The sequence below is a fragment of the Orbicella franksi genome, chromosome 5 (assembly GCF_964199315.1).
Source record: "Orbicella franksi chromosome 5, jaOrbFran1.1, whole genome shotgun sequence".
NCBI lineage: Eukaryota > Metazoa > Cnidaria > Anthozoa > Scleractinia > Merulinidae > Orbicella > Orbicella franksi.
In genome coordinates, this window is record NC_138149.1 from 32137794 (window position 1) to 32161530 (window position 23737).

The following is a 23737-nucleotide window of genomic DNA, read 5'->3' on the forward strand; positions in this document are numbered from 1 at the left end:
AAGAATTTTAACAGCTGTATTTTTACTTAGTATAACGGCGTACTATTTTATACACAAGTGTAAACGATAGCCTTAAAATCTGGCCGGAAATCTGAATCGACTCAGGAACCGGACCCAAAAATGAACATTACAAACCTTTTCAAAGAGGTAAATCTTGTTATTACGGCTCTGTCCCCTTTTACCAGTTGCGATCTCTGTTGCGATGTACGGAAAATCTTAGTTTCGACAGCCGATAGATTTTCGCTTGGAGTAGTGAAGAAATCATATACGTTTGGCTCTACGCTTTCTCAGCTTTGGCCGACATCTATGTGACATGTCCCCTTTGTTAAAAGGAATCTAAAATAAGGAAGTCATTAGAGAAACATTTCGTGACACTAAGCAACCTCAGTGGAAGTGATATACCAAGCAGAATTGAGTTTTCGCTAGCAAATAAAACAGCTCTGAAAGTTCACCCTCGCCTTCTAAAAGAGCGTAATCATGGCTGACAGAAATAGCGAAGTGCATCGACTTTATAATTACGCACAATCCAATTGTTCCCGGTAAGTACTTAAAATTTGCGGCACAATTTAGGTTGACATCATCACGTTTTTAATTATCAGCTTGCAGGGCCTTTAAACAACCCAGTCCAGGAACTCCGGTTTTAGGCTTGGCTAAAGCTATATACTATTTTCTGGCGAAGGTGGCGGCGTCTCGAGCAAGTTGGCGGGAATCTCACTTCTTCCCGCCATTTCCTCGACTTGAAGGGTATTCATCAAAGTTTGATCGTTTTGAACTCCACTGAACCGACCATTCACCGCCTTGTAGATTTTTTCCTCGCACTACGTTAGCAAGAATGACCTCAAGAATGCCAAAACTAAGTGGAAACCATGACCGTATACCTTTTCCTTTCCGAGCCAAACCATCGACCTTGGCGCCAAATGTGATCCATTTGGTCGGTGCATAGATACTTCAACAATATCTTGAATAAACTGTGCTCGCTACGGCATTATGTTTCGGTCTGTAAGACAATTCAATCGAAATATTGCGTCTGGTTTGCATAGAATCCGAACACTCCAGCTGAATACGGATCATGGTTCACATACGACCATTCTCTCCAGCGCTCAACCTTGAGTGTTGTTTTTTACGATAACTGCAGAATTTCTCGCGGGCTCATTGGTTAATTTTTATTGTCAATAAGCCGACAGACACATGAATTTATCATTTATGCGATGTGTCAGCGAGTGAGAGCGAACTGTTATCGTAAAAAACAAATTCAAATGCGTCTGTCCTGTTATTGACAATAAATTTCATCATAACATTGTCAAAGTAGTCTGCAGATCCACTCGGCTGTCGGCTCGTGGATCCACACCTACTTTGGCAATGTTATGACGAAATTCATGATCAATCACAGGACAGACGCATGAAAAACTGACGTCAATTTGTTAAATCGCTGTCATAATAATTAAACATTCGCACTGCATCACCTTCTTCTGTCTGGTCTTCATCTCTTACTCCTATGGTGAGATGCGTGACAAGTCGATGACCGCAAAGTACACGGCAATGACAGATTCTTCGATCTTGTAACACAACTCGATGAGAACCCATACCCTGCAGCGAATTTCAGAATCGCATGAATCTCGTCATGCATGACGTTACGGTGTATATGAAGACATGATTGATCATCGCAGTTATATACACACAAGTTAAGCAGTTGCGAAATTAAAGCCTGAAAAAATTCAGTCCTGAGCAGGTTTCAAACCCATGACCTCTGCGATACCGGTGCGGTGCTCCACCAATTGAGCTATCAAGCCAACTGGGAGCTGGTCACGTTGTGAGTTTGTAATATACCCGTAAGTGGCTTCAGAAACAGCTGGCACACAAATATAAACTGAACTCAACAGTGGACAAAACAAGGAGGTTTTCTCCCAAAAAGAGACTCCTAGTATATAAACCATTACATAGGCTCCGTAAGGCTGATTGACTGCAGAATTAGGTTCAGATTCGACTTGAAGAACACGACAGAAATACCCTCAAGACAAACATAGAGAACAGTGGCGATAAAAATAGAGACAAGGAGATGGCGTTTACTTGTATTTCGTTTACTGAAACTGAGAGGAAAGTTATAAAAATCGAATATTACTGACTTAGAATTCCTTTGAAAAGGGAATCAGTACTGGAATTACTGACGTCAGTTTCACGCACTTTATTGTTTCCTAAAGACTACAAATGATAGCAAGCAAATTGTCAAAAGAACGGCTGTACTTAAACTGTTCCGTAAAGTTTATCTACAGTATGTTGAATCAAATAAATAGCAGTATTGAAATTAATATTATTTACACGGTTTATATGACGACCGAACAATTCTCATGAATGAAAATTACAAAAGTCGAGTTTTCGAAATATAGCTTCAAATGACGCCAAAGGAATTGTCAAAAGAAGGTTTAGAAACTGTTCTGTAAAGATATTGAATCAAATAGAAAGCAGTATTGAGAAAAATTAATATTATTTACAAGATTTAATACGAAGTATGACTTCCAATATAAGAAAATTACAAATGGCGTTTTCATAATAACTACAAAATGATTGTAAACTCAGTGTTCAAAGAAAGGTTTAAGACCGTTCTGCAAAGTTTCTTTATAGTGTACATTGAATGCGATTCATAGCAGTTTTAAATTAATGCTTTTACAAGTTTCAGGTCGACTGATCCCCTCGACTGTTAAGAAGTATCATCAGTTACGCCGCTGTTTAAAAAAAATCATTTATCTAAAGAGAGTCTTAAGTCCGTCACGATAATTACTACTGAAAATGAAGCAGATGCAAGGATTTATGACACAATTTATGTGAATCATAAAAAAGGCAACATGAAAAAAGTATCGGAAGCTACAAGACCCTATGTCCGATGCAAACAAGGAGAGTAACCAATCGATAGAGAAGGGCAGCCAGCATACTGCAAACATTAACACAATAGCAATGGCCATCTTTAACACATTTCGCTCCCTTTGCTGACGTTGTTGTCCAACGCTGGCCGATTGCTGTCCTGGAGTCTTTTGTGATTTGAGCTTTGCATAGATGATAATGTAAAGTATGGTTATCAACAGAAAAGCGATGACAAGTAATATAATCATTGCCAAGAAGTAATTCTCGAAGGACAAGAATTCTCCAAAGACTTCGTTCCAACGGAGCCCACACGCCAACCCTTCTGGATATTGAACAAGTTGGAAGGCGAAGAGAAATGGGGAAAATAAAGCCAACGCGACGATCCAAGTGGCGAGAATGAAGAACGGGCACAGCTTTGAACTGATGAGTGGAGAACGGAGGGGATATACTACTGCTCCAAGTCGATCCACTGCTATCAGAACCAGGCTCTGAACAGACACAGCAAAGGAGACATATGGTAAGTAGTAAGTCAGCTTACATAAGACATGGTCAAGAAGACCACCGATCAGCCAGGATTTTATGTAGAGCCATTGAATATTCCAAGGAATCCTGAAAATCGCAAACAGCAGATCGGACATGGCCATGTTTACGATTAAAAAGTTGATGGGTTTTCTCATGGTTTTCGTCCTGTAGACAATTATTCCGATGACGGTGTTCCCAGCAAGCGAAACAAGAACAATCAGGCAATAAGTAGAAGTTTTTCCGATTTTTTCTGCTGTAGGATTCCAGTAGCAGATCGATGGCTGTGTTCCATTCATCGTTGAGTTCAAGTTTTCCGACATTGTCGTTCAGTTTCCTTTTCCGCTCTTACGCTCACAAATGAGTTTTCTTCTGATTTGTTCTCTTATTAAGGTCACTCTATTTATGTGCTACTGAAGCTAGAATAAATGTTTCGCTTCTTGTTGTTATTTGCGCGAAAGCATATACGGTATGGCAATGTCCACAATCTAATGATAGGCAGATCCACTGCCTTTTTATAAGTCTTGCGACAATAATTAGGCTTGTTATTTCATGCGCAGCTCGCCACCCGAAAGTGGCCTATCAGCTTGTGCCACAAATTGCTTTTAAATTTTTATGTTTTCCTTAAATTTCACTGCTGCACCAGGTGGAGTACCGACAGCTGTTTTCCTTTTCTCACTTTACTCTGTAGTCTATGATAAACAGTCCTCCATCAAATTTTTCATCACGACAAGTCATGGAGAACACAGGATTTTCAACACCTGAGCTCAATTCAATTATCCTAATGCCCGAGCAGAGACTGCTTATTGGAGTTTAAAGTTAGAAATTTTAATATCCAGTATACTGACATCGTAAACCGCCAAATCATCTGCTGCCCCGCAAATGAGTTTATTCTGCAGAGACATGAAGTTTTCTCGCGTCAGTATTATCTCAAGTCAGTCTCTTAACAAAGAGGCTCCTTCTGTGCAAACCGTGCATTGCGTATCAATTCTTCAACGGCTGATATCCATTGAATCACATTAAAACTTGAGTTCTATAAGTTTCTATAAAAAGTTTTTGTACCTGTCTACATAAAGAGAAAGATCAGGGTAGAGACGGGAGACTTAGGAGAGGGCGTTTAGTTTGTTTTCTTAAAATAAACAAGAGAATAAAAAGTTTAAATATTGATGTCGAACAAAGAACTGCCTAATTGCTTTCTTATTTATCCGTTTTCTTAGAACTCCAACCAGTTCCTAGGGGTAGGATGACTGGGGCAGCTTAACCCGTATGTGCCTTTCATGATTGCTTTGGATTTTACCCGGCGAAATTTGTGTTTCATTTCATATCAGTTACCTCTCCGGCTCATCATATTATTTTTCATACGACTCGCTAAGACTGCTAAGGAGAAAGAACTACTCTATTTATATCCTACTAAAACCTCGCGGTTTCAGATTTCTCGCTCTAAGAGTGCATGTCAAACATACTTCTGAAATTCACTGTTTTGCCGGTTTTGCGAGAATTTCTGGCCTAACATGAAATGTTGTAAAGTATATATTTCTGGTCTAAGACGATCATGTCATAGTTTAAGTCGCTCAAGAACACCTGCAAGATTTTTAATGATCTCGTGGTATAAATTGCTTTATCGTAAAGACTGTTTTCACATTATTATCTTGCCCTTTTTTTAACAATCTGATTGTTTGTTGCAGCTTGAGCTTTTAGCATTTGAATTTACTTCCTTTATTTCTACGTTGGTCTTATTGCAATGCAAGTCAGGAAAAGCAGGTCTGATAAAGAGGATTCAACGCAAATTAAAAGCGCTGTAAAATGTCTTAAATTCGTTCAGTATTAGTTCTCCCATCCTTTAGACATAATTCAATACCAAGCGTGATCAACTTTTTCTGTGTCTCAAGAACATGTAAATGAAAAGCGCCGCTATAATTATCATAATACAGAAAATGCTCGCCCATCTTAACTTGTAAACAACTGGTTGAGGTAAATGTCGAATCAAGTTAAAACGAAGACTCGAAGCATAACCATTATTTTATACTATTCATTCGTGATATCAAAATATCATTTGAATTGTGTTTTATGTCTGTAAGCAGCCGTTAAAGCTTCTAGCTAGAAGACTGCGCACACCGGGTCAGACTGGAACCCGTCTACGTTCTACGGCTTCTATGTTCAGTATCTGTAATAGTCTATGTTCTTATCTTCTATGTTGTTCAGGTTCACTAAGTAACGTGAAAGGATTTGTATATCTTTCCTGTTAGCTTTTTCTTTGGAGTAATATTTCTTTTTCACTCAATAATATCCCAGTTAGAGTTTTATGTTGTATTTAAGGCAGGTGTCTGCAGCATGGAAAATATTTGCGTTTCCACGCGATAACATCGTGCAAATGCATCCTGTTTATGCTTCCCACACAGTCAACAGACAGTGAGTTAATTAGGCGTCAGTTTATAGATATTTTTCTTTTCTGAGGAAACTAAGTGAACAAAAGCCTCACCGCCTGTATAATTTTAAGCTGACGTCTGATAAAATACTTACATATCAGAGAGTAGTTACCTAAATTTCAATATTGCAGAATATATAATTTCAATTCATCTGTGTTCACAATAAAACTACTGTCACCTGAATTTTTAGCGTAAAACATTATTTATTTTAATGTTCTTACTTTTGTTCTAAATTTTCTCTGCCTATCTTTTCAATGTAGCTCTAAGATAATAAACTACTGAATATATTGGCTTTATGATTTTGTTTTATTAAACTCTAGCATACATCACTGACAGTTTAACTAGCAATTACGTGCTCCTCTTAGTAAGAAAAATCGTTCCTCATTTGTTTTGATAACGCCAACCGTGTAAATTATTGTCATTTTAAGTCATGTCACACTCTCCTTTCAATTCAACAGCCTTATTCAGGAGGCCGCAAAATATTATTGATAATACAGAGTCTTGCACCTGTTTAGAATTAGCCTCTGAAGCTGGTGGGATTTTGCGCGCATGTGCTTTGTTTTGGCGGCGGAGGCTCAAAAGAAATAAAACCTCTAAAGTTCGATGAAGTACCCTTTAAAAACATGCTTGCCACAAAAAAGTCAAGTCACGTAACCAAATAACTGACACACTAAACTGCTCCCTGAATAGTGTTATGAAAAGTCAGAAAGTTTGATTGCTATAGATGGAATATTATTTAAGTTTGAAATCAGCGGAGGCACTTCAAGCCCACACCGACCCCTCCCACGTGCTAAAACGGGTTAATAAAATAATAAGCAAGTGTTGATCAGTACATAGTCCCAAATAAAATATGTGGAAAAAGACTGTGTGTGTGTAAATTGTTTTGTGGTCATTCATGCACTCGAATGGCCGCTGACAAACCCAACAAACGTAGGCATTATAACTTTGAGAATGTGTTCTCAGCTTTTCACAAATTCACAAAACAAGACCTTTTTTGTGAATTTATTGGAATATATAGTCATCGGGAACACGATCCAAAAACACAAATGTTTAAATTTACTTACAGCCTGCGTAACGAGCGTTCCGGCATAACAAAAGCTCTCCTGCATTCTGACCTCGCGCGAATTGGAACGATAGCAAAAAAATTCCTGCTTTGTCTATTAATTTGCTCTCGTTCCAAGTTGCGTACTTACAAAATGCGGAAGACGCCCTTTGTACGAGAGCGCTTGCAATGCAGGTTAGCTTAGGAGATCGCCCCTGAAAACTATAATTTGAGTGCTCAGTGACAAGTTGTCAATCAATAGTGAAATGAACTCAGCCGTGAAAATCAGAGGGCGTTTTTCAGGATCGACGGGTTTTCGGGCAGACGTTCCGTCTCTAACCCCACTACCTCCTGCTTCGTCGATCTCTTTGCTCTCGCATTCCGAGTTAACTTAAGCCTCCCTATCAAAGCGAGGCCTGGTGCAACCCAATTCATATGAAAATGAGTTAATAAATAAATAAATAAAATCCTTAATTTAAAACACGATTATCGTTTAAGCACTACATGCTTGAGGGTTTGATTTGCATGTGAATGAAATCTTATTTTCATATGAAAGGATGGGCAACAAGACTCGCTTTGAGAAAGAAATGTCGACTTTCCGAAAAGCGAATCATTCAACCAAAAATTCCGGAACTTCAGGGAGGAAAGTCACATATAACGGTAATTCACGGTAAAAATTTTGCGAAAAAATTCGTTGCCTTACCTCGCAAGGTTGTGCTCTTTTCCGGAAATTTCGCAAAATGCCGTTCATTCGTCACCGGAAATTTCCGGAAATTCAAACCGGAATCTTTTGTTGAATGGGTTTTCGCATAAGAATAGTACTTATTTTTGAGGAAACAATTGACTCAATAGCATAGAGCTGCTTGTGAAACACTCAGAGAACACAATCATTTTCCAGCTGCGAGCTGAATTGTACAGTCAAACCAACCAGAAGTAATATTTGCTTGGTGGTACTCTGTCACAACCGGCTAGCAATCCAAATTTGTTAAACATGTTAAAATTGCTCGCGTAGGCTTCCACTCGAGTTGCAAGTCAAATAAACAAATTGTGTGAAATAGTTCTAACCGTAAGCTCTAAGGAGGCTGCTCTTCTGTACCAAACTGCAGCAAACTTGCTGAAAGATACAGTTTCCATTCCTACGAGTTGCAATCATCATCTTCTCCGAATGAGCTGCTTGGTGAGTGTGACTGAAGTTGTATTTGTCAAGGTAGCAAAGTCGATCGAGTTAATGTAAATGAAACCCTACGGTTTCCTGCTGTACATAAACTGAAAATTTACGAAAGACCAAGAATTGCGCGCAAGTTTATTCTATTGTCTGCGGAGCCTCAAAAGAAATAAAAACCTCTAAAGTTCGATGAAACGCCCACTGAAAACACGTTTGCCACAAAAACGTCAAGTCACATGACCAAATAATTGATACACCAAAATGCTCCCTGAGTAGTTTTTTCCAAAAGTTATAAAGTTCGACCTCTATAGCTTAAATATTATTTAAGTAACAAAAGTTTGAAAAGATAGCAAGCAATTTGTGCACACACCCCTCCCACCTACTAAAACGCGTGAAGTGTTGATCATTCCGTGGTCCCAAATGAAATATGTGGAAAAGGACCGTGCGTAAAATGTTTTTGTGGTCATTCATTGCACTCGAATGGGCGTTGACAAACCCAACAAATGTCGCATTATAACTTTGAGGATGTGTTCTGAGCTTTCCACAAATTAATGACAACAAATGAGTTTTCTTTCGTGAATTTTCAAATTTACCTGTGGAAGCTGATACCGTTAAAAATTAAGCCGGATTTGAAAGTATTCTCCGTTTTTGACTCAGCGAAAGTTTCAATTAGCAAGGATGTATTTTAACAGAAGTTAGATGACTAGATGTTCCATGTATTCTGGAATTTAGAGACAGCTAAGATGTCCTAAGGCAATTTCCACTTGGCTTGTGGCAAAGAGGTGAAGATGATAAACGTCCATCAGAACTTAATGTTTTTCAGGACTGTTGGCTCTGAAAGTCGACTGTATGATTGCTAAGAAACCGCTGTAATCCTTAAACATAGTGAAAATTGCATTAAGTACGAAGTTCGTATATAAATCATTACATATGCCTTGTAAGGTTAATAACTTCAGAATTCGGATAAATGTTCACATATCCCGTAGCGGTGTCCCAGGCCGTCACAGGGATGTCAGCGGGATATGAGAATCTGGCTTTGGTCTCCTCTCTGATTGGCAGCCGCGGTTTCCCGCTGTTTTCTTCTACTGTCTCCAGGTCAAGGGAAAACCTTTTTTATAAAATAAATACACATTGGCAACATCGTTCTAACAGAAAACAAAATACGAAAACTAGGTTGAGGTTGTAAGGGCGTTTAAAGAGGAGTCGCAGGTTCTGGACATATTTGACCTCGCCTTTGACATGACATGACGTTGGATCAAAGTTGTACAAAGTCGTGGTGTCTTTGAACGCCTTTCACACGCATCAAATTTGGAGTCAAAGTTATTGACATCTTTGACCTCGCCTTTGACAGGGAACAAATTTATGGCAAGTCCATAATCATGTGTACTGAAGGCATCTGCGGTCGAATGTCAACCGATACCCTCGATCGATTTTGGATCGACAATTTAGCGGCACCTCGGTTGACATCTCGATCGACACTGCATCGACATCTCGTTCAGCGACATCTCGGTCGACAGTCCACTAATTTTCGATCAATGCATATGAGTCGGTCGACACTCGGCCCACTATTGACCGACTGTTGATCGAGTGTCGACCAAGTATCGATTGGGATGTCGATCGATATTTGGTTTCTCCTTTGCCGTGCGTCAAAAGTTTGGACCAAAGCTATAATCATATTTGACCTCGTCTTTAACGAATATCAAATATACAGTAAATCCAATTTTTGGGGGATCTACCCATCCCCTGGAGTGCTGCATGAGTATGCTGCACATCAATTCCTTCCTTCCTCTCAGGTTTATAACTCAACGAACCTTTCTGGTAATAATCAATGGCGCTAAGCCACGAGTGCGTAAGGGTTGCCTTCGACTGTGCCCGACTTTGCCATCTCCTTAACCGCGCGAGTGGGAAGATGACAGGCACAGCCCAGCCCATACGGAAAACTGACTTGACGGCTTGGACGGAGTAAACCAGCTGAACTTTGTCGAGTATCATTGTCAGATAAAACACTTGTCTTTATTGTTGTCCTAGAATTTCTAGTTTTTTTAGACATTTATCTGTTAGACTAAATGAGTAGTGTTATGTAAGAAGGCACTAAGTTTTGCTAACCGTCAAATAAGGGTTATTTAGACTGTCAACAGGGAAACGGGAAAATTTAGTTTGGCGGTCCACCCTCAGTGTTTTTTTCGTTTGAATCATCTGACAGAGTAGAGTGACATAATTTGGCTATCTGCAATACTTGGACCCCCAGTATTGTGGAAATCACGGGCCAGACAAATTCTAAATCATTGCCTTTTAAAGGGGGTTCTTTTTAATTACCAATTCATCATGACTTTGTCGCCAAGGAAGATTTCTAACCGTCATATTTTGGAAACCAGACCTCTTACCGATAAGCTTTTTTGCACAGGTTTGTTCCATAGAAGACTTCTGCAAAAGTTTCAAATCACAGCCATATTTGACCAGTCATGTGTCCAGAATGGTAAGCACCCTGAAACTTAAAAGGCATCTAAATCCGAAGCTTTAAATCAGTGTCAATACATTAAGAACGTCCAGGTGCTTAATGCTACGGATGGGTTTTATGAAACTCGCAATATCATTAAAGTTATCAGGTAATAAACCCCCGTATTAAGACTTTCTACAATAGCTTTCCTCTTTAACGGGTAAACAGTAATTCCATACGTACGGTTACAAAGAAGGATAAATTATTTCTGATTCATAAGAAAAGTCAGAACTCTTCCTCTTTTCTTCCAAAATTCTAAACGCGCGGCTTAGGACTGGCACTAGTTACGCACGCGAAATCACATTTTTTCACAGCAAATGTTCCCTCATATAAGTTTACCGTTTAGCACTGCAAAACGCTCCAAAATGGCTTTCCCAATTCCTCTAAATATCGCCTTCAGTAATCCCTTAGCAACTGCTCTAAATCTGTAGTTAAGAAGGCCCCCTTAAACGCATGTTAAAAATGTTTCTTCAATTTCAAAGAACAGTTTTCTCCAAATGTGTAAGTTCTACTACTGCGCATGCCCACACCAACCGCTGTCCTACTAAAGCTGCTTTCAGACAACACAAGAAAGTCACACTCGGCTAACATGAAGTGGTCATGTAAAACTCCCATCATACTCTCATCGGAAGGCGGTTTTTCACCTTTTTTGAAGATATCTAAATGTTCTGGCTTATATTCTGCGGTGATAACCTTTTCTGCAAAGTGTTTTCTCGCATAATCTTTCACCAGGAGACTGTCCGCCGCTAGAAACCACCGCGCATGTTTTCTACCACCAAGATTGAATAGTTTTCGTTCGACTTTCGTGGCACACCAGAAATATTTTTGAAAATCAGACTCAGAAACTCTTGTATGATTTCTCCCGAACGGTTTATCCCCTAGTCGAATATGAATTCCTATGACGAAGGTGCTGTTTTTACAAAGCTTTTTTCTCGTGTTTTGTAAAGCGTTCTGCAAGCGAGGAGTTGTGTGGAACAGGAAATCAAACGCGCAGCCTATCATTGCGTACCGCTGGGAGCCTGGTAACAGGGGGATGATTTCCATGTCTTGCGCTCGTTGCATCAGATCTTTGTTCTTCTGCATTACGCCTTCCGCAAAATATAAAATCGATGTTACAATTTCCACCGGTTTATCGAAATAAACCTTGAAATTTTCTTTTTTCACCAAATTCGCCACTGCTGAAGTGTTTTTTGTTAACCAACCGTCGAGAGCTTTGTTTGTATGACCACCAGTTCTCCAGTAATGTTTGCGTGTTTCCAAAAGTGGAATCTGAAAAGTCCAATTGATATTCTTTGGCGTCAGAAAGCTTTCTAACGGTTTGGGTGCTTTCCAATGAATCAAAAACGCCCGATCAGTGAGAATTGCCAAGTAAAACAACGAGACCATTGCGTAAACTCGGTTGCCGTAACCACAACAGCCTTTGTTTGTCCAAGAACAGGAGTAAACGAGAAATTTCGCTTCTCGCTTGTTGTTGATGATGTCTTGGTGCAGAGCTTGATATTTTGACTGCCATACTTTGCCACAGATATCTGGAGAACTGTAAAGCTTTTGAGTTTGCAATGTAGTTTGTGGTCCCTCCTTCGTGGCGCTTACAACTCTTTTATTCGTAGTTTTAGCTGCAATAAACAGAGAAGCACCCGTCATCACGAGGAATTATGGAGTAATATATCAAATAATAAATATAATATAACAAATTCCTCAAGGAACATCTTTCGTTTTTTTTTTTTTTTTTTTTAAGAACTGTGTTAAAACAAGACGTAGTGACATACATTCTTATTTTATTAGAGGTAGCACGAATCTTTTTTTCGAGCAAAAGAGAGACTGTTCGCAGTCTATTGGACATTTGGCTTACCTGGCACAATGATAGTTGCTTTTTTCACTATTTCTTCTTGATACTTAAATATTCCTGTAAAAAGTACCATTGCAATGACTAATATGGCAAGAATGGGCCATCTGAGCATGCGACAAAGACGACGTGACATCGCTGCTTTGTGGTTGGGACAGTAAGGGCTCAGCTTATGCCTCAAAAAGGAGAAAAAACCGGAATCATGCTAATGTTAATTTGGATAAAGAGAAATATGATAAAAGTAAAATATACCGTAAACTGCCGCTTAAAAGCCTTGGGCTTATACAACTTCGTAAGGGTTTTTAGATTGGCTTATAAACGGAGGGGCTTATATCCTAACAGGAATAAAATAAACGGTCCGCAATGCGTGCTTGAGGGCTTATGGCTAGTGTTTTACTTCGGGTGTCGTATTCTAGTCTTTCGAGTGGACAATTTCGTGCTAGGAACGTCCTTGAGCCTGCTGTTTTAAGAAGGGCTTTCCAAAAGTTACTCGAGAGTTTCCCAAAAGGTTGCTTGAGATTTCCCAAAAAATTGCTCAAAAGTTGTTCCAAAAATGTCAAAAGTTGCTTTTTGTAAAGACGTTGCTCAAAAATTGCCCTCCCCCAAAAATAAAAATAAAAATTGTTGCTCTCTTCCTTTATTTGATTTGATGCAAAGATATACACATTGTACAATAAAAGTAAGATTTCTAAGCATTTTTGTGCAATTTTGAGACGTAACCAGCGTTGTTAAATACCTTTGTCATCCATTAAAACCAAATTTAATGTATGATTAAAGCTACGCATCAATATTAATATTAATCTAGTAAAAATACTAGTAACCAATAAAATTGTTGTTGCTGTTGTCAAGACTTATAACCATTTTCATGCAATTTAACTGCTGCAATCAGAGTTGCTAAACGCATGTAAACTTGTCCTTAACCTAAACCAACTTATGTTGTACCAGACTACCAGTACATAGAAATGCACGTCATTTTCAAGGCACTGATCGTCCGTCGTTTCTTTTCATCAGGTCTACAATACTCTGGTCCTTTTTCGTGCTTTTTGCAATAACTTTCTTTGATTAATATGTTTCTGGGATGCAATGTGCTTTATAACAGAGCTTTTCGCTTAGGACACGGTGTCCTCGCGTGCATCACATCTGAGTTTACCCGACACCACAGTAAGACGCTGTCTTTTCAGCCCTTTGAAATCATCATTTTATTTGTAATAAAATATAAAAAAAATATGACCTTTATTTACCCTCGGCCGTGTTACAGCACAAGTGCTAGTGGGGCCGAGCAAACAACTGAAATAAAGAATCCCAACTGGCCGGGGACAAACCAGTTGGCTCTCCCAAGCACTCACATCTGGATCGGCTGTGGCGCGGACATTTCACTTTTTTTAGCTGGATTTGCTTGCACTTTGCGTTCTCCTGAAATTGCCGCTTTCGCTGGAGTACTCAGTCTTGCTCTTGCCTCTGTGGTGACCCTCAAAGGATCTGAATGACTTTCTTCACCAGCTGAGACACTCGACTTTGAATTTTCTTTAAAAATTACCGCTGACCTAGCAGCCCGTGTGCATGCATCTTGCACCAACGATCTGCCCCAGGGGGAGGGGAGATCTGGTTCCTTTTTCACAGGAAATTCATAAATTGTCTACTAAAACATTGTGAAGTATGGAAGCAAGGCCAATTTAAGACCAGGGGACTATACAGGCAAATGATCCCGGACCGCAAATGATCTCCAGACCGCAAATGATTCCCAAATTGGACCGCAAACGATCCCAGGACCGGAAATGATTCCACCGCAAAAAGTTAGGAATGGCGTGGACTTCATGAAAAGTCTATGGATGGATACATATTTCTTTAATTATCCTAGCTGAAAACAGGATAAGTACATCAGGTATAATTAAAGCAGCAATATAAAACATTAAGCAGACTGCGCAAAATACCAAATTGACATTTGTTGACTGTATAAATTTTTCGTTTGGGAAACGCACCGTAAAAATAAACATGAACCCTCTGCTATCTAATTAACCACTTACAACTTTTCCCTGTATACTTCTTATAACTGCGTCCTTGGTAGACAGGAGCTTCTATGAAAGTGCACAAGAGTTCTTCGTGCGAGTTTCCCCAGTGTTCTTTAGATAGATTCATAAATGATTTATCTATCTTGAATGCAGTACGAGTGGAGCTGTTGCTTTTGCTCGTGCAATTTTCTTTTTACTGTCAATAATCTCTTCTCTGCCGTAGGCTGCGCGAAAATGCATGTCAATTTGTAAAAACGTGTCACAACGTATTGCGGTGCTTAAGAAGATTAAGCGTAACCTGCCTCTCGCTGAGCGTAAGCTTTATTTCAACGCCTTGATCAAGCCGATAATGTTGTATGGCTCATGTGCATGGTGCACTGCGTCAGAAGGGAACGTTAACCGCGTATCCAAGCTGCAAAAGCGAGCAGCTCGAGTAATCTTGGATGCGGATATCGGTGAAAGAAGCGAGATCCTTCTCAGACAACTTGATTGGCTGCCACTTAAGGAAGAATTAAACCTTGAAAGGACTAGTTTAATATTTAGGCGCATCAAAGATGAAAATAATTGTCCGAGCTATATAACAGGACTTTTAACGAGAAACTCAGACCGACACACCAGAACCAGTCGCTATGGAAAATATAACTTAGTGTGCCCCTCCTATAACAGAGAAACGGAAGGGGGGCGAACTTTAGAAAGATCGCTCGGATTGAATTGTCATTTGAAATTGAAGTTGTGTGCACGCAGCATCATTTTTTGAAAAATTTCAAGATTTTTAAAGTCAAGAAACCATTAATGTTTCTTTTGGTCTTCCCAGGAATTTATTTATCTATTTGCATCAAAATGTTCCTTCAAAACTTTGTTAAAACGAAAAAAGCGTCGCCATTTCGTAGACAACCTGTGGCCACTGCACTAATAGTTGAAAGTATACGAGTAGCTCAGCCAATCAGATTACAGCATTTGCATTAGTATACTAGTAGAATTCTACTAATACTTGATATATATTTTGTCTTCGTTTTCCCTTATAACAAGAACCAGCGCGCGTCATGTTCTTATTTACCTTTTTTTTTTAGTATTTTTTAGATCTTTTTTTGTTTTACCTTTTTTTATCAAAAAAAATTTACAAAGCATCAGAAAAAAAAAACAGACAAAATCCAGTTACGCGGTTTCTCATTACGCCGTTACGTAATTTACTAACAACCCTGCTGTACTAATTGTGGACACTGAAATAAGGAAACAAATATTATAAATTAAACAGAAAATTGTTTAAAACCCTAACTGGTGGGAGGCTGACCAGTTGGCTATTTACAAAGCGTGGAGGAGTTGAATCTGGGAACGTCAAAAAACTGACATCCTTCTTCAAGATATATTTATTGTTAAAAAGAACTCCCTTTTTCCTCACTCAGAAATTGTTATCTAACCTTAATTCCCTTGACACTTGATTATAATTATTACTTCAACGATGTCACTTCAACGATGCCACTTCTTTCCTTACCTCAAAACATAAACGTATGTGTCGATATCACTCAAAAAAACATCACTCAAAATACACTACTTAAAGACAATAGGCTACCTTACTTTGCACTGCATTTTTACATACTCTTTCATACTTACGAAGAAAAGTGAGACAACCCGTTCTTTAATTGTGCAATAAACTATTTGTACGTACTAGAAGGATAAAATGAATGATTTGATGTGCTGGCAAACATTGCAAATTTGACTTCTTTTGTGGCCTTTAACGGTAAGAGACAAGGCAGGCGCTGGTAGGAAGTAAAATGACCGCCCATCATATGATGGCATACAAACGACAGACACACTAGACAGAAGCTAGCGACTGTTGTTTGAACAGAATCACAATGACTTTCACACTTACAACAATGAAAAGAGCTACGGATATGTCTTTGCTCTGAAACGCAACAACGCCTCAAAACACGAATACCTTTGCTGATAAATAATAGGGTTAAATTTCCACAGCTTTCGCGATCGATCAAAGTCATGAAGGAACCGTTTTCTGTCGGGCCTGCCCCGCGAACCAATCAAGGCTTTCGTTTGGAATGAAAGAGTTTTGTTTGCTATCATACGCCATCAGTGCATACCGAGTTTTTCAGTTGGGCTTTGCTTTACAATCACATTTAAGTGGCAGTCCCGCTAAAAGCGGTCCACTCGACTTCGGGACCAAAAAATAATTTTCCCCCATTTTTTGTCAGTGAAAAGGGTTTGGCACATATATATATATATATATAAAAAAAGCAATTTATTATTTTCAAATTTCGTATTTTTGCTTTACTACGAGCCAAAATTGAATTTTGGCCGAACTGAGGTTGCCGGCGTGATCGGAAAGGTAAAATTCACCGATTTTGTGTAGCGTGCTACGTCCCCTAAAGTGCAGCTCACAGAATTTCGTTTTCATGCAAATTATAAGGTACATTCATTACTTTGACTGACGAAATATGGAAACTTTTCGGAAAATTCTAAGCTTACCAGCGAGACTGGAAGATACCCTACTCTGAGGCCTTTGTTCACCTACTAAAATTTAGCTAAATTTGAGGGAGAAAATCTCAAAAGTTGGGTCTAAATGAAGGCTAAAAAGCACATCTCAGTAAATTTCTTACCTTAATAAACCGTTCTATAAGTTCAAACCGCTAGGTATCTCCTTGGATTGCACGCGAAACAGATTAAAATCTGCCACAGTCAGTGTATTTACATAACCATCGCTCGTGTCAATGCTCATTTGCATAACCATTGCACTCGGTTAAAATACTTTTGCTGCCGTTCAGGTTCGTTTGTTGACCTTCTGAGTAGTAGCAAATAGCTTCCTCTAATACTTGGATACACTGTAGATCCAGTTTCGAGGTGAAGGTTGCGTTAAAGTTGATCAATTCTCAAGACTTGCGAGATACTCTAAAAGTAAATTATGGCGGTCTGCACAAATTAACCGTAGCTGTCGTCCTGATAAGTTCCTTCAGTAAATTCTGCCGCAGATCGAAGTAACACTAGGAGAAGACAAGATTCGCAAGTTTTCATTTACCGTTTAATGGCAACTGAATCCTGTACTGTACTGGGAACTTGAGGGCTGTGTGCCCGAATTTGAAAAACGACAACAACGAACACTTAACGGTTGATCGCTGATTGCTTGCCGGTTGATTGCCAGTTGATTGCCGGTTGATTGCCGGTTGATTGCCGGTTGATTGCCGGTTGATTGCCGGTTGACCGCCGTGCCGGCGGCTTTGTCCCAGATATGTCGGATGAATATGAAAATCAGGCTTTAGCTTCCTCTCTGATTGGCCAGAAAAACGCGGAAGCTGCTGGCAGCAGCGTTTTCCCGTCGTTTTCTTCTACCATCTCAAGGTCAATGGAAAACATTTTTAGCAAAAAAAAATACACATTGGCAAGAAAGCAAGCTTTCATTTAATTGTTACAACAGAAAAAATACGAAAACGCAGGTCATTAAGGCGTTTAAAGAGGAGTCGCAGGATATGGACATATATTTGACCTCACCTTTGGCATGACATGAGGTAGGATCAAAATTGTACAAAGCCGTGGTGTCCTAGAACGCCTATGACGCGCGTCAAAGCTGGAATCAAAGTTATTGACATGTTTGACCTCGCCTTTGATCATGTGTACTGACGGCATCTGCGCTCGAGTGTCAACCGATACCCTCGATCGACAATTCAGCGGCACCACGGTTGACACTCGATCGACAGTCCATCGACATCTCGGTCGACAGTCGGTCGACAGTCGAATAATTTTCGATCAATCCATAACACTCGGCCGACTATCGACCGACTGTTGATCGAATGTCGACCGAGGGTCGATTGAGTGTCGACCGAGTATCGATTGGGATGTCGATCGATATTTGATTCCTCCATTGACGTTCGTCAAAGTTTGGATAAAAGCATTGATCATCTCCTTAGCCGCGCGAGTGGGAAGATGACGACAGGCGCAGCCCAGCTCATGCGGACAACTGACTTGACGGCTTCGACGGAGTAAACCAGCTGAACTTTGTCGAGTATCATTGTCAGATAAAACACTTGTCTTTATTGTTGTCCTAGAATTTCTAGTTATTTTTAGACAGTCATCTGTTAGGCTAAATGAGTAGTGTCATGTAAGAAGGCACTAAGTTTTGCCAACCGTCAAATAAGGGTTATTTATACCGTCAACAGGGAAACGGGAAAATTTAGTTTGGCGGTCCACCCTCAGTGTTTTTTTTCGTTTGAATCATCTGACAGAGCAAGGTAACATAATTTGGCTATCTACAATACTTGGACCCCAGTATTGTGGAAATCACGGGCCAGACAAATTCTAAATCACTACCTTTTAAAGCAAGTTCTTTTTAACTACTAATTCGTCATGACTTTGTTGCTAAGGAAGGTTTCTAACCGTCATATTTTGAAAACCAGACCTCCTAAGGATAAGCTTTTTTGCACAGGTTTGTTCCATTGAAGACTCCCGCAAAAGTTTCAAATAAACGTCAAGTAAATGAACTTAGCTTTGTTTTTTCAACATGCGTTTTATTGCCATGTTTATCACCGCAGTTTGCGTGTTATTTCTTATCAAGCTACGATGGCCAAAGAAAAAGAGTATTTACGACATATTTGACCAGTCATGTGACCAGAATAGAAAAAACCCTAAAACTTAAAAGGCATCTAAATCCGAAAATTTAAATCAGTGTCAATAGATTAAGAACTTTCAGGGCTCAATGCTACGAATGGGTTTAATGAAACTCGCATTATCATAAAAGTTACGAGGTAATAAACCCCCTTATTAACAGACTTTCTACAGCAGCTTTCCTCTTTAACGAGTCAACAGTAATACCATACGTACGGTTATAAAGAAGGCTAAATTATTTCTGATTCATAAGAAAAAATCGGAACTCTTCTTTTTTTCTTCCAAAATTCAAAACCCCCACGGTTTGGGACTGGTACTAGTTGCGCACGCGAAATCATATTTTTTTGTGAAAGCAAATGCTCCCTCGTATAAATTTACTTTTAAGCACTGCAAAACACACTAAAATGGCTTTCCTCTAAATATCGCCTTTAGCAATCCCTGAGGAACTGCGCTAGATCTGTATTTAAGTAGGGCCGTCTTAACGCATGTTAAAAACGTTTCTTCAATTTCAAAGAACAGTTTTCTCCAAATGTGTAAGTTTCACTACTGCGCGTGCCTACACCAACCGCTGTTCTACTAAAGCTGCTTTCAGATAACACAAGGAAGTCACACTCGGCTAACATGAAGTGGTCATGTAAAACTCCCATCATGCCCTCATCTGAAGGCGGTTTTTCACCCTTCTTAAAGAAATCTAAATGTTCTGGCTTATTTTCCGCCGTGATAACCTTCTCTGCAAAGTGTTTTCTCGCATAATCTTTCACCAGGAAACTGTCCGCCGCTAGAAACCATAGTGCATGTTTTCTACCATCAAGACTGAATAGTTTTCGTTCGACGTTCATTGCACACCAGAAATATTTTGGAAAATCAGACTCAGAAACTCTGGTATTATTTCTTCCGAACTGTTTATCCCCTAGTCGAATATGAATTCCTATGACGAAGGCGCTGTTTTTACGAAGCTTTTTTCTCGTGTTTTGTAAAGCGTTCTGCAAGCGAGGAGTTGTGTGGAACAGGAAATCAAACGCGCAGCCTATCATTGCGTACCGCTGGGAGCCTGGTAACAAGGGGCTGATTTCCATGTCTTGCGCTCTTTGCATCAGACGTTTGTTCTTCTGCATTGCGCCTTCCGCAAAATATAAAATCGATGTTACAATTTCCACCGGTTTATCGAAATAAACCTTGAAATTTTCTTTTTTCACTAAATTCACCACTGCTGAAGTGTTTTTTGTTAACCAACCGTCGAGAGCTTTGTTTGCATGACCACCAGTTCTCCAGTAATGTTTGCGTGTTTCCAAAAGCGGAATCTGAAAAGTCCAATTGATATTCTTTGGCGCCAGAAAGCTTTCTAACGGTTTGGGTGCCTTCCAATGAATCAAAAACGCCCGATCAGTAAGAATTGCCAAATAAAACAAGGAGATCATTGCGTAAACTCGGTTACCGTAACCACAACAGCCTTTGTTTGTCCAAGGACAGGAGTAAACGAGAAATTTCGCTTCTCGCTTGTTGTTGATGATGTCTTGGTGCAGAACTTGATATTTTGACTGCCATACTTTGCCACAGATATCTGGAGAACTGTAAAGCTTTTGAGTTTGCAATGTAGTTTGTGGTCCCTCCTTTGTGGCACTTACAACTCTTTTATTCGTAGTTTTAGCTGCAATAAACAGAGAAGCACTCGTCATTACGGGAAATTATGGCGTAATATATCAAACAGAAGAAACCGTGTTTTACCACATATCCAAATACCAAGGAGAGAGTTGAAAATGCAACGCGTAGCGGAGTGTTTTTAAAGGAGCTCACTTACGCCATTTTGAGTATTTAGGTTTGCCCTTAAATCGAAGAAAACCTTGAAAATTGTAGTTTTTCTAACATAGAAAACACCAAAGGGATAGTAATAAACCACAAAAGAACTAGGATGTTAAGGATGGTGAAGATTAAGATGGATTGCAAACTTGAAACTTTAAAGACCTGTCCAAACAGGAAATGTTTGACAACCAAAAATCATAAAACATTGTTTGGTGACCAAACATGCTGATGTTGAAGTGAGTGGCCAAACGGTTAAAACATGTTTGATCAAACACAGATCAAACTATGAATACAAGCCGCTGAGTAAGCATGGGACGCATGCGCGCACCAAACATGTTTGATACGGCTGTCCAAACGAACAAAACATCGCCCATCAAACACGAGAACAAAAGAAATGTTTTAAGTTGTTTGATCGAATGTTTCATAGCCTTCAATTTTTTTCAAACACAACCAAACACGATCAAACACGATCAAACAGCACCAAACAAGGTGGCCGAACGGTAAAATGTTTGGTCACCAAACAATGTTTGGTGGTGTTTGGTCGCCAAACATTTCCCGTTTGGACAGGCCTTTAGGCTTAACTTTTCAAGATGCGGAAACCGCGACGTAGCTTGTTTGTAAATGTGATAAAACGCTGTCTATCTTCTCAATCAAAACAACGGCTAAGCGGACAATAGAGTTATAAAGTCGTTTAAATCAGATATCCGAACGCAGTCGCGGTTGTGATTTCTTTGAGAACTCGCCGCTGTTCTCAAATTTCCTCCGGAAGGTTAAAATGCCATGTTGTTTATTAGTAAAGTCACATTCAATTGGACATTTGGCTTACCTGGCACAATGATAGTTGCCATTTTTACTATTTCTTCTTGATGCTTATATAGTCCAATGAAAAGGATCGTTGTAACGAACAACATTACAAGAATGGGCCATCTGAGCATGCGCAAAAGACCACCTGACATCGCTGCTTTGTGACTGGAACACAGTAAGGGCTCAGTTGATGCCTTAAAAATGGAAGAAAAACGAATCATTCTCATGTTAATTAGGATAAAGAGAAATATGATAAGAGAAGAATATATCTTGTAATGAGATCGGAGAAATCGAGTTTCCTTGTGTAATCGAAATCCACACATCTAAGAGATTCGCACTTTTGTTAGCAATTCGCTGAAAACAAACGCACATAGACAAGCTAAATATACAGAGCAGGAAGCCAAAACGAAATACAAATAAAGCAAGCAAAAATTACGGAAACATAACGAAACTTACAAGATTTGTGTGGCGACTTCGACGACCAAAACATAATGACAACGGCAACTAGAAAACTAACAGCAGAAGAAGCTATACCAAACAATTGAAACAAAGGATGAAAAAATGTACACGAAAATATGAAACGTTACGTAACCGAAAATAACTGGCGAAACTAATTAGAATGACAAATATACACGGAATAATTTAAAAACGGAAAACAATGGACAAAAAACCCGAGGGCACGACAAAATATAGGCGCCGTGACTACACCTTGTTCGGAAAATCTTATACTTTTTACGGATAGCTTTCTATCATTAGGCAAGAAGAATCTCACGAGGAACAACACTCATTTAGTGTAAGGTAAAGGTATAGTCTGCATACGAGCCAAGTGGACCATCAGGCGTGCACTTATATCTGGTTTCAGTAGCATGAAGTGACTAGGAGTATTTCTACTCCCCCTGCAAGGGATTCCAGTTCATTGCAGGGTCACCCCCAGCATTAAATTCGCCAGTACCCATTTATACACCTGGGTGGAGAGAGGAACTGTGAGAGTAAAGTGTCTTGCCCAACAACACAACACAATGTCCCCGGCCAGGGCTCGAACCCTGACCGCTCGATCCGGAGTCAAGCGCACTAACCATGAGGACACAGCGTCTCCACTTTCATTTAGTGTAACATGTCAAAAAAGAAGGTTCAAGAAGACTCTCTTTTAAAACTCTATTGAAAATGCTGTTGATCTGACAGTATTCGTCAAAAGTTAAATGACTATTTCACCTGTTGTTTTGCGTGCAAAGGAGACGGCGGTCTCTATTTTAAGTACAATGCAGACACATAAGAAATTAATTAAACTTGACTGAAATCAGATCAGTTAAGTGTCGTTATTGTCGCTATGTTTGGCTTTCAGTCCAAGTCAGGTGTTAGGATAAACCTACAGTAAAATTACAGTTGCAGGGATCAAAAAGGCACTTTATCTATATGGCATTAATTACACTTAGGGCCTTTCGAAAGATCCTGGTAGTGAAACAGGGAGTCGAGAACAGGGCGCATGCAAGTTCAAGTTCAAGTTTATTATTGCACACTATTTACAGAAAACAATTTAACTTAAGATACTTTACAATGAGACATAAAAAAAAATGCGTAGGGGCGCCGTCCATCTCTTAAATTGAAACAATGGCCAAAAGAAAACAGAGTTATAAAATCGTTAAAAACAGATATCTGAACGCTGTCATGGTTGTGATTTCATCAGGAACACTATGTATTTGCGCTGTTCTCACATTTCCTCCTGGAGGTTTCAAGCAATCTAGTTGTTAGGTACTCAAGGCACATTTAATTGGACATTATTATCATGGCTGACAAATCACTCCTTAATTTTGGTGTGAAACTTTAGAGTTAATTTATAATTTTGACAAAACGAACTCGGAATTATTTCCTTATTTCGCTCGTCACTCGTCAAAACAAAAAGAAAATTCACTCGTTTCCATTTGATAAGCCATATATCGTATCGCACCTGACACATCGATAATTGCCAGTTAATATATCATGAAAAATATTTTTTTTTGGCCAAAAAAGCACTTCATATATGACATTGCACTGTGGGTCTTTCGAGATACAGTCGAACCCCTATTAAGTGGCAACCCTCAGGGAAATGGGAGGTGGTCGCTCCATAGGAGTTGAAAGCTTAACGTGAAATTTGAATATTTTCTTAGATTGGGATAATTGCATAGTGAACA

At 39.4% G+C, this 23737-nt stretch overlaps 4 protein-coding genes across 4 annotated transcripts in view; all 4 read right to left on the minus strand.

Moving 5' to 3' along the window:
* Positions 1-15446, minus strand: part of LOC145488262 (uncharacterized) — a 61508-nt gene extending 46062 nt beyond the window's left edge. The window contains exon 1 of the mRNA XM_081467088.1: positions 13992-15446. The gene's annotated coding sequence lies outside the window, so the exon portion shown is untranslated. The remainder of the gene's footprint in view (positions 1-13991) is intronic.
* LOC145488495 (QRFP-like peptide receptor) lies at positions 2739-3983 on the minus strand. The gene has a single exon (XM_081467372.1). The coding sequence runs from the start codon at positions 3696-3698 to the stop codon at positions 2739-2741; it is 960 nt and encodes a 319-aa protein (XP_081323498.1). The 5' UTR covers positions 3699-3983.
* LOC145487951 (uncharacterized) lies at positions 10962-12776 on the minus strand. Its single transcript, XM_081466719.1, has 2 exons — positions 12358-12776; positions 10962-12121 (listed from the first exon to the last, which is right to left on the minus strand). The coding sequence occupies exons 1-2, from the start codon at positions 12485-12487 to the stop codon at positions 10962-10964; spliced, it is 1290 nt and encodes a 429-aa protein (XP_081322845.1). The 5' UTR covers positions 12488-12776.
* A 2427-nt stretch (positions 15447-17873) lies between the features above and the next one.
* Positions 17874-23446, minus strand: LOC145488243 (uncharacterized). The gene is made up of 2 exons (XM_081467065.1): positions 21592-23446; positions 17874-20613 (listed from the first exon to the last, which is right to left on the minus strand). The coding sequence occupies exons 1-2, from the start codon at positions 21890-21892 to the stop codon at positions 19454-19456; spliced, it is 1461 nt and encodes a 486-aa protein (XP_081323191.1). The 5' UTR covers positions 21893-23446; the 3' UTR covers positions 17874-19453.
* Positions 23447-23737: the final 291 nt, after the last annotated feature.

Bases quoted from the DNA above. Each gene is read 5' to 3' on its own strand.
- LOC145488495 (XM_081467372.1), bottom strand. From the start codon at position 3,698: ATGTCGGAAAACTTGAACTCAACGATGAATGGAACACAGCCATCGATC.
- LOC145487951 (XM_081466719.1), bottom strand. From the start codon at position 12,487: ATGTCACGTCGTCTTTGTCGCATGCTCAGATGGCCCATTCTTGCCATA. The intron at 12,122-12,357 runs GTAAGCCAAATG...TGTTTATTGCAG, and splicing joins AGCAACTATCATTGTGCCAG to CTAAAACTACGAATAAAAGA.
- LOC145488243 (XM_081467065.1), bottom strand. From the start codon at position 21,892: ATGTGTGGATTTCGATTACACAAGGAAACTCGATTTCTCCGATCTCAT. The intron at 20,614-21,591 runs GTAAGCCAAATG...TGTTTATTGCAG, and splicing joins GGCAACTATCATTGTGCCAG to CTAAAACTACGAATAAAAGA.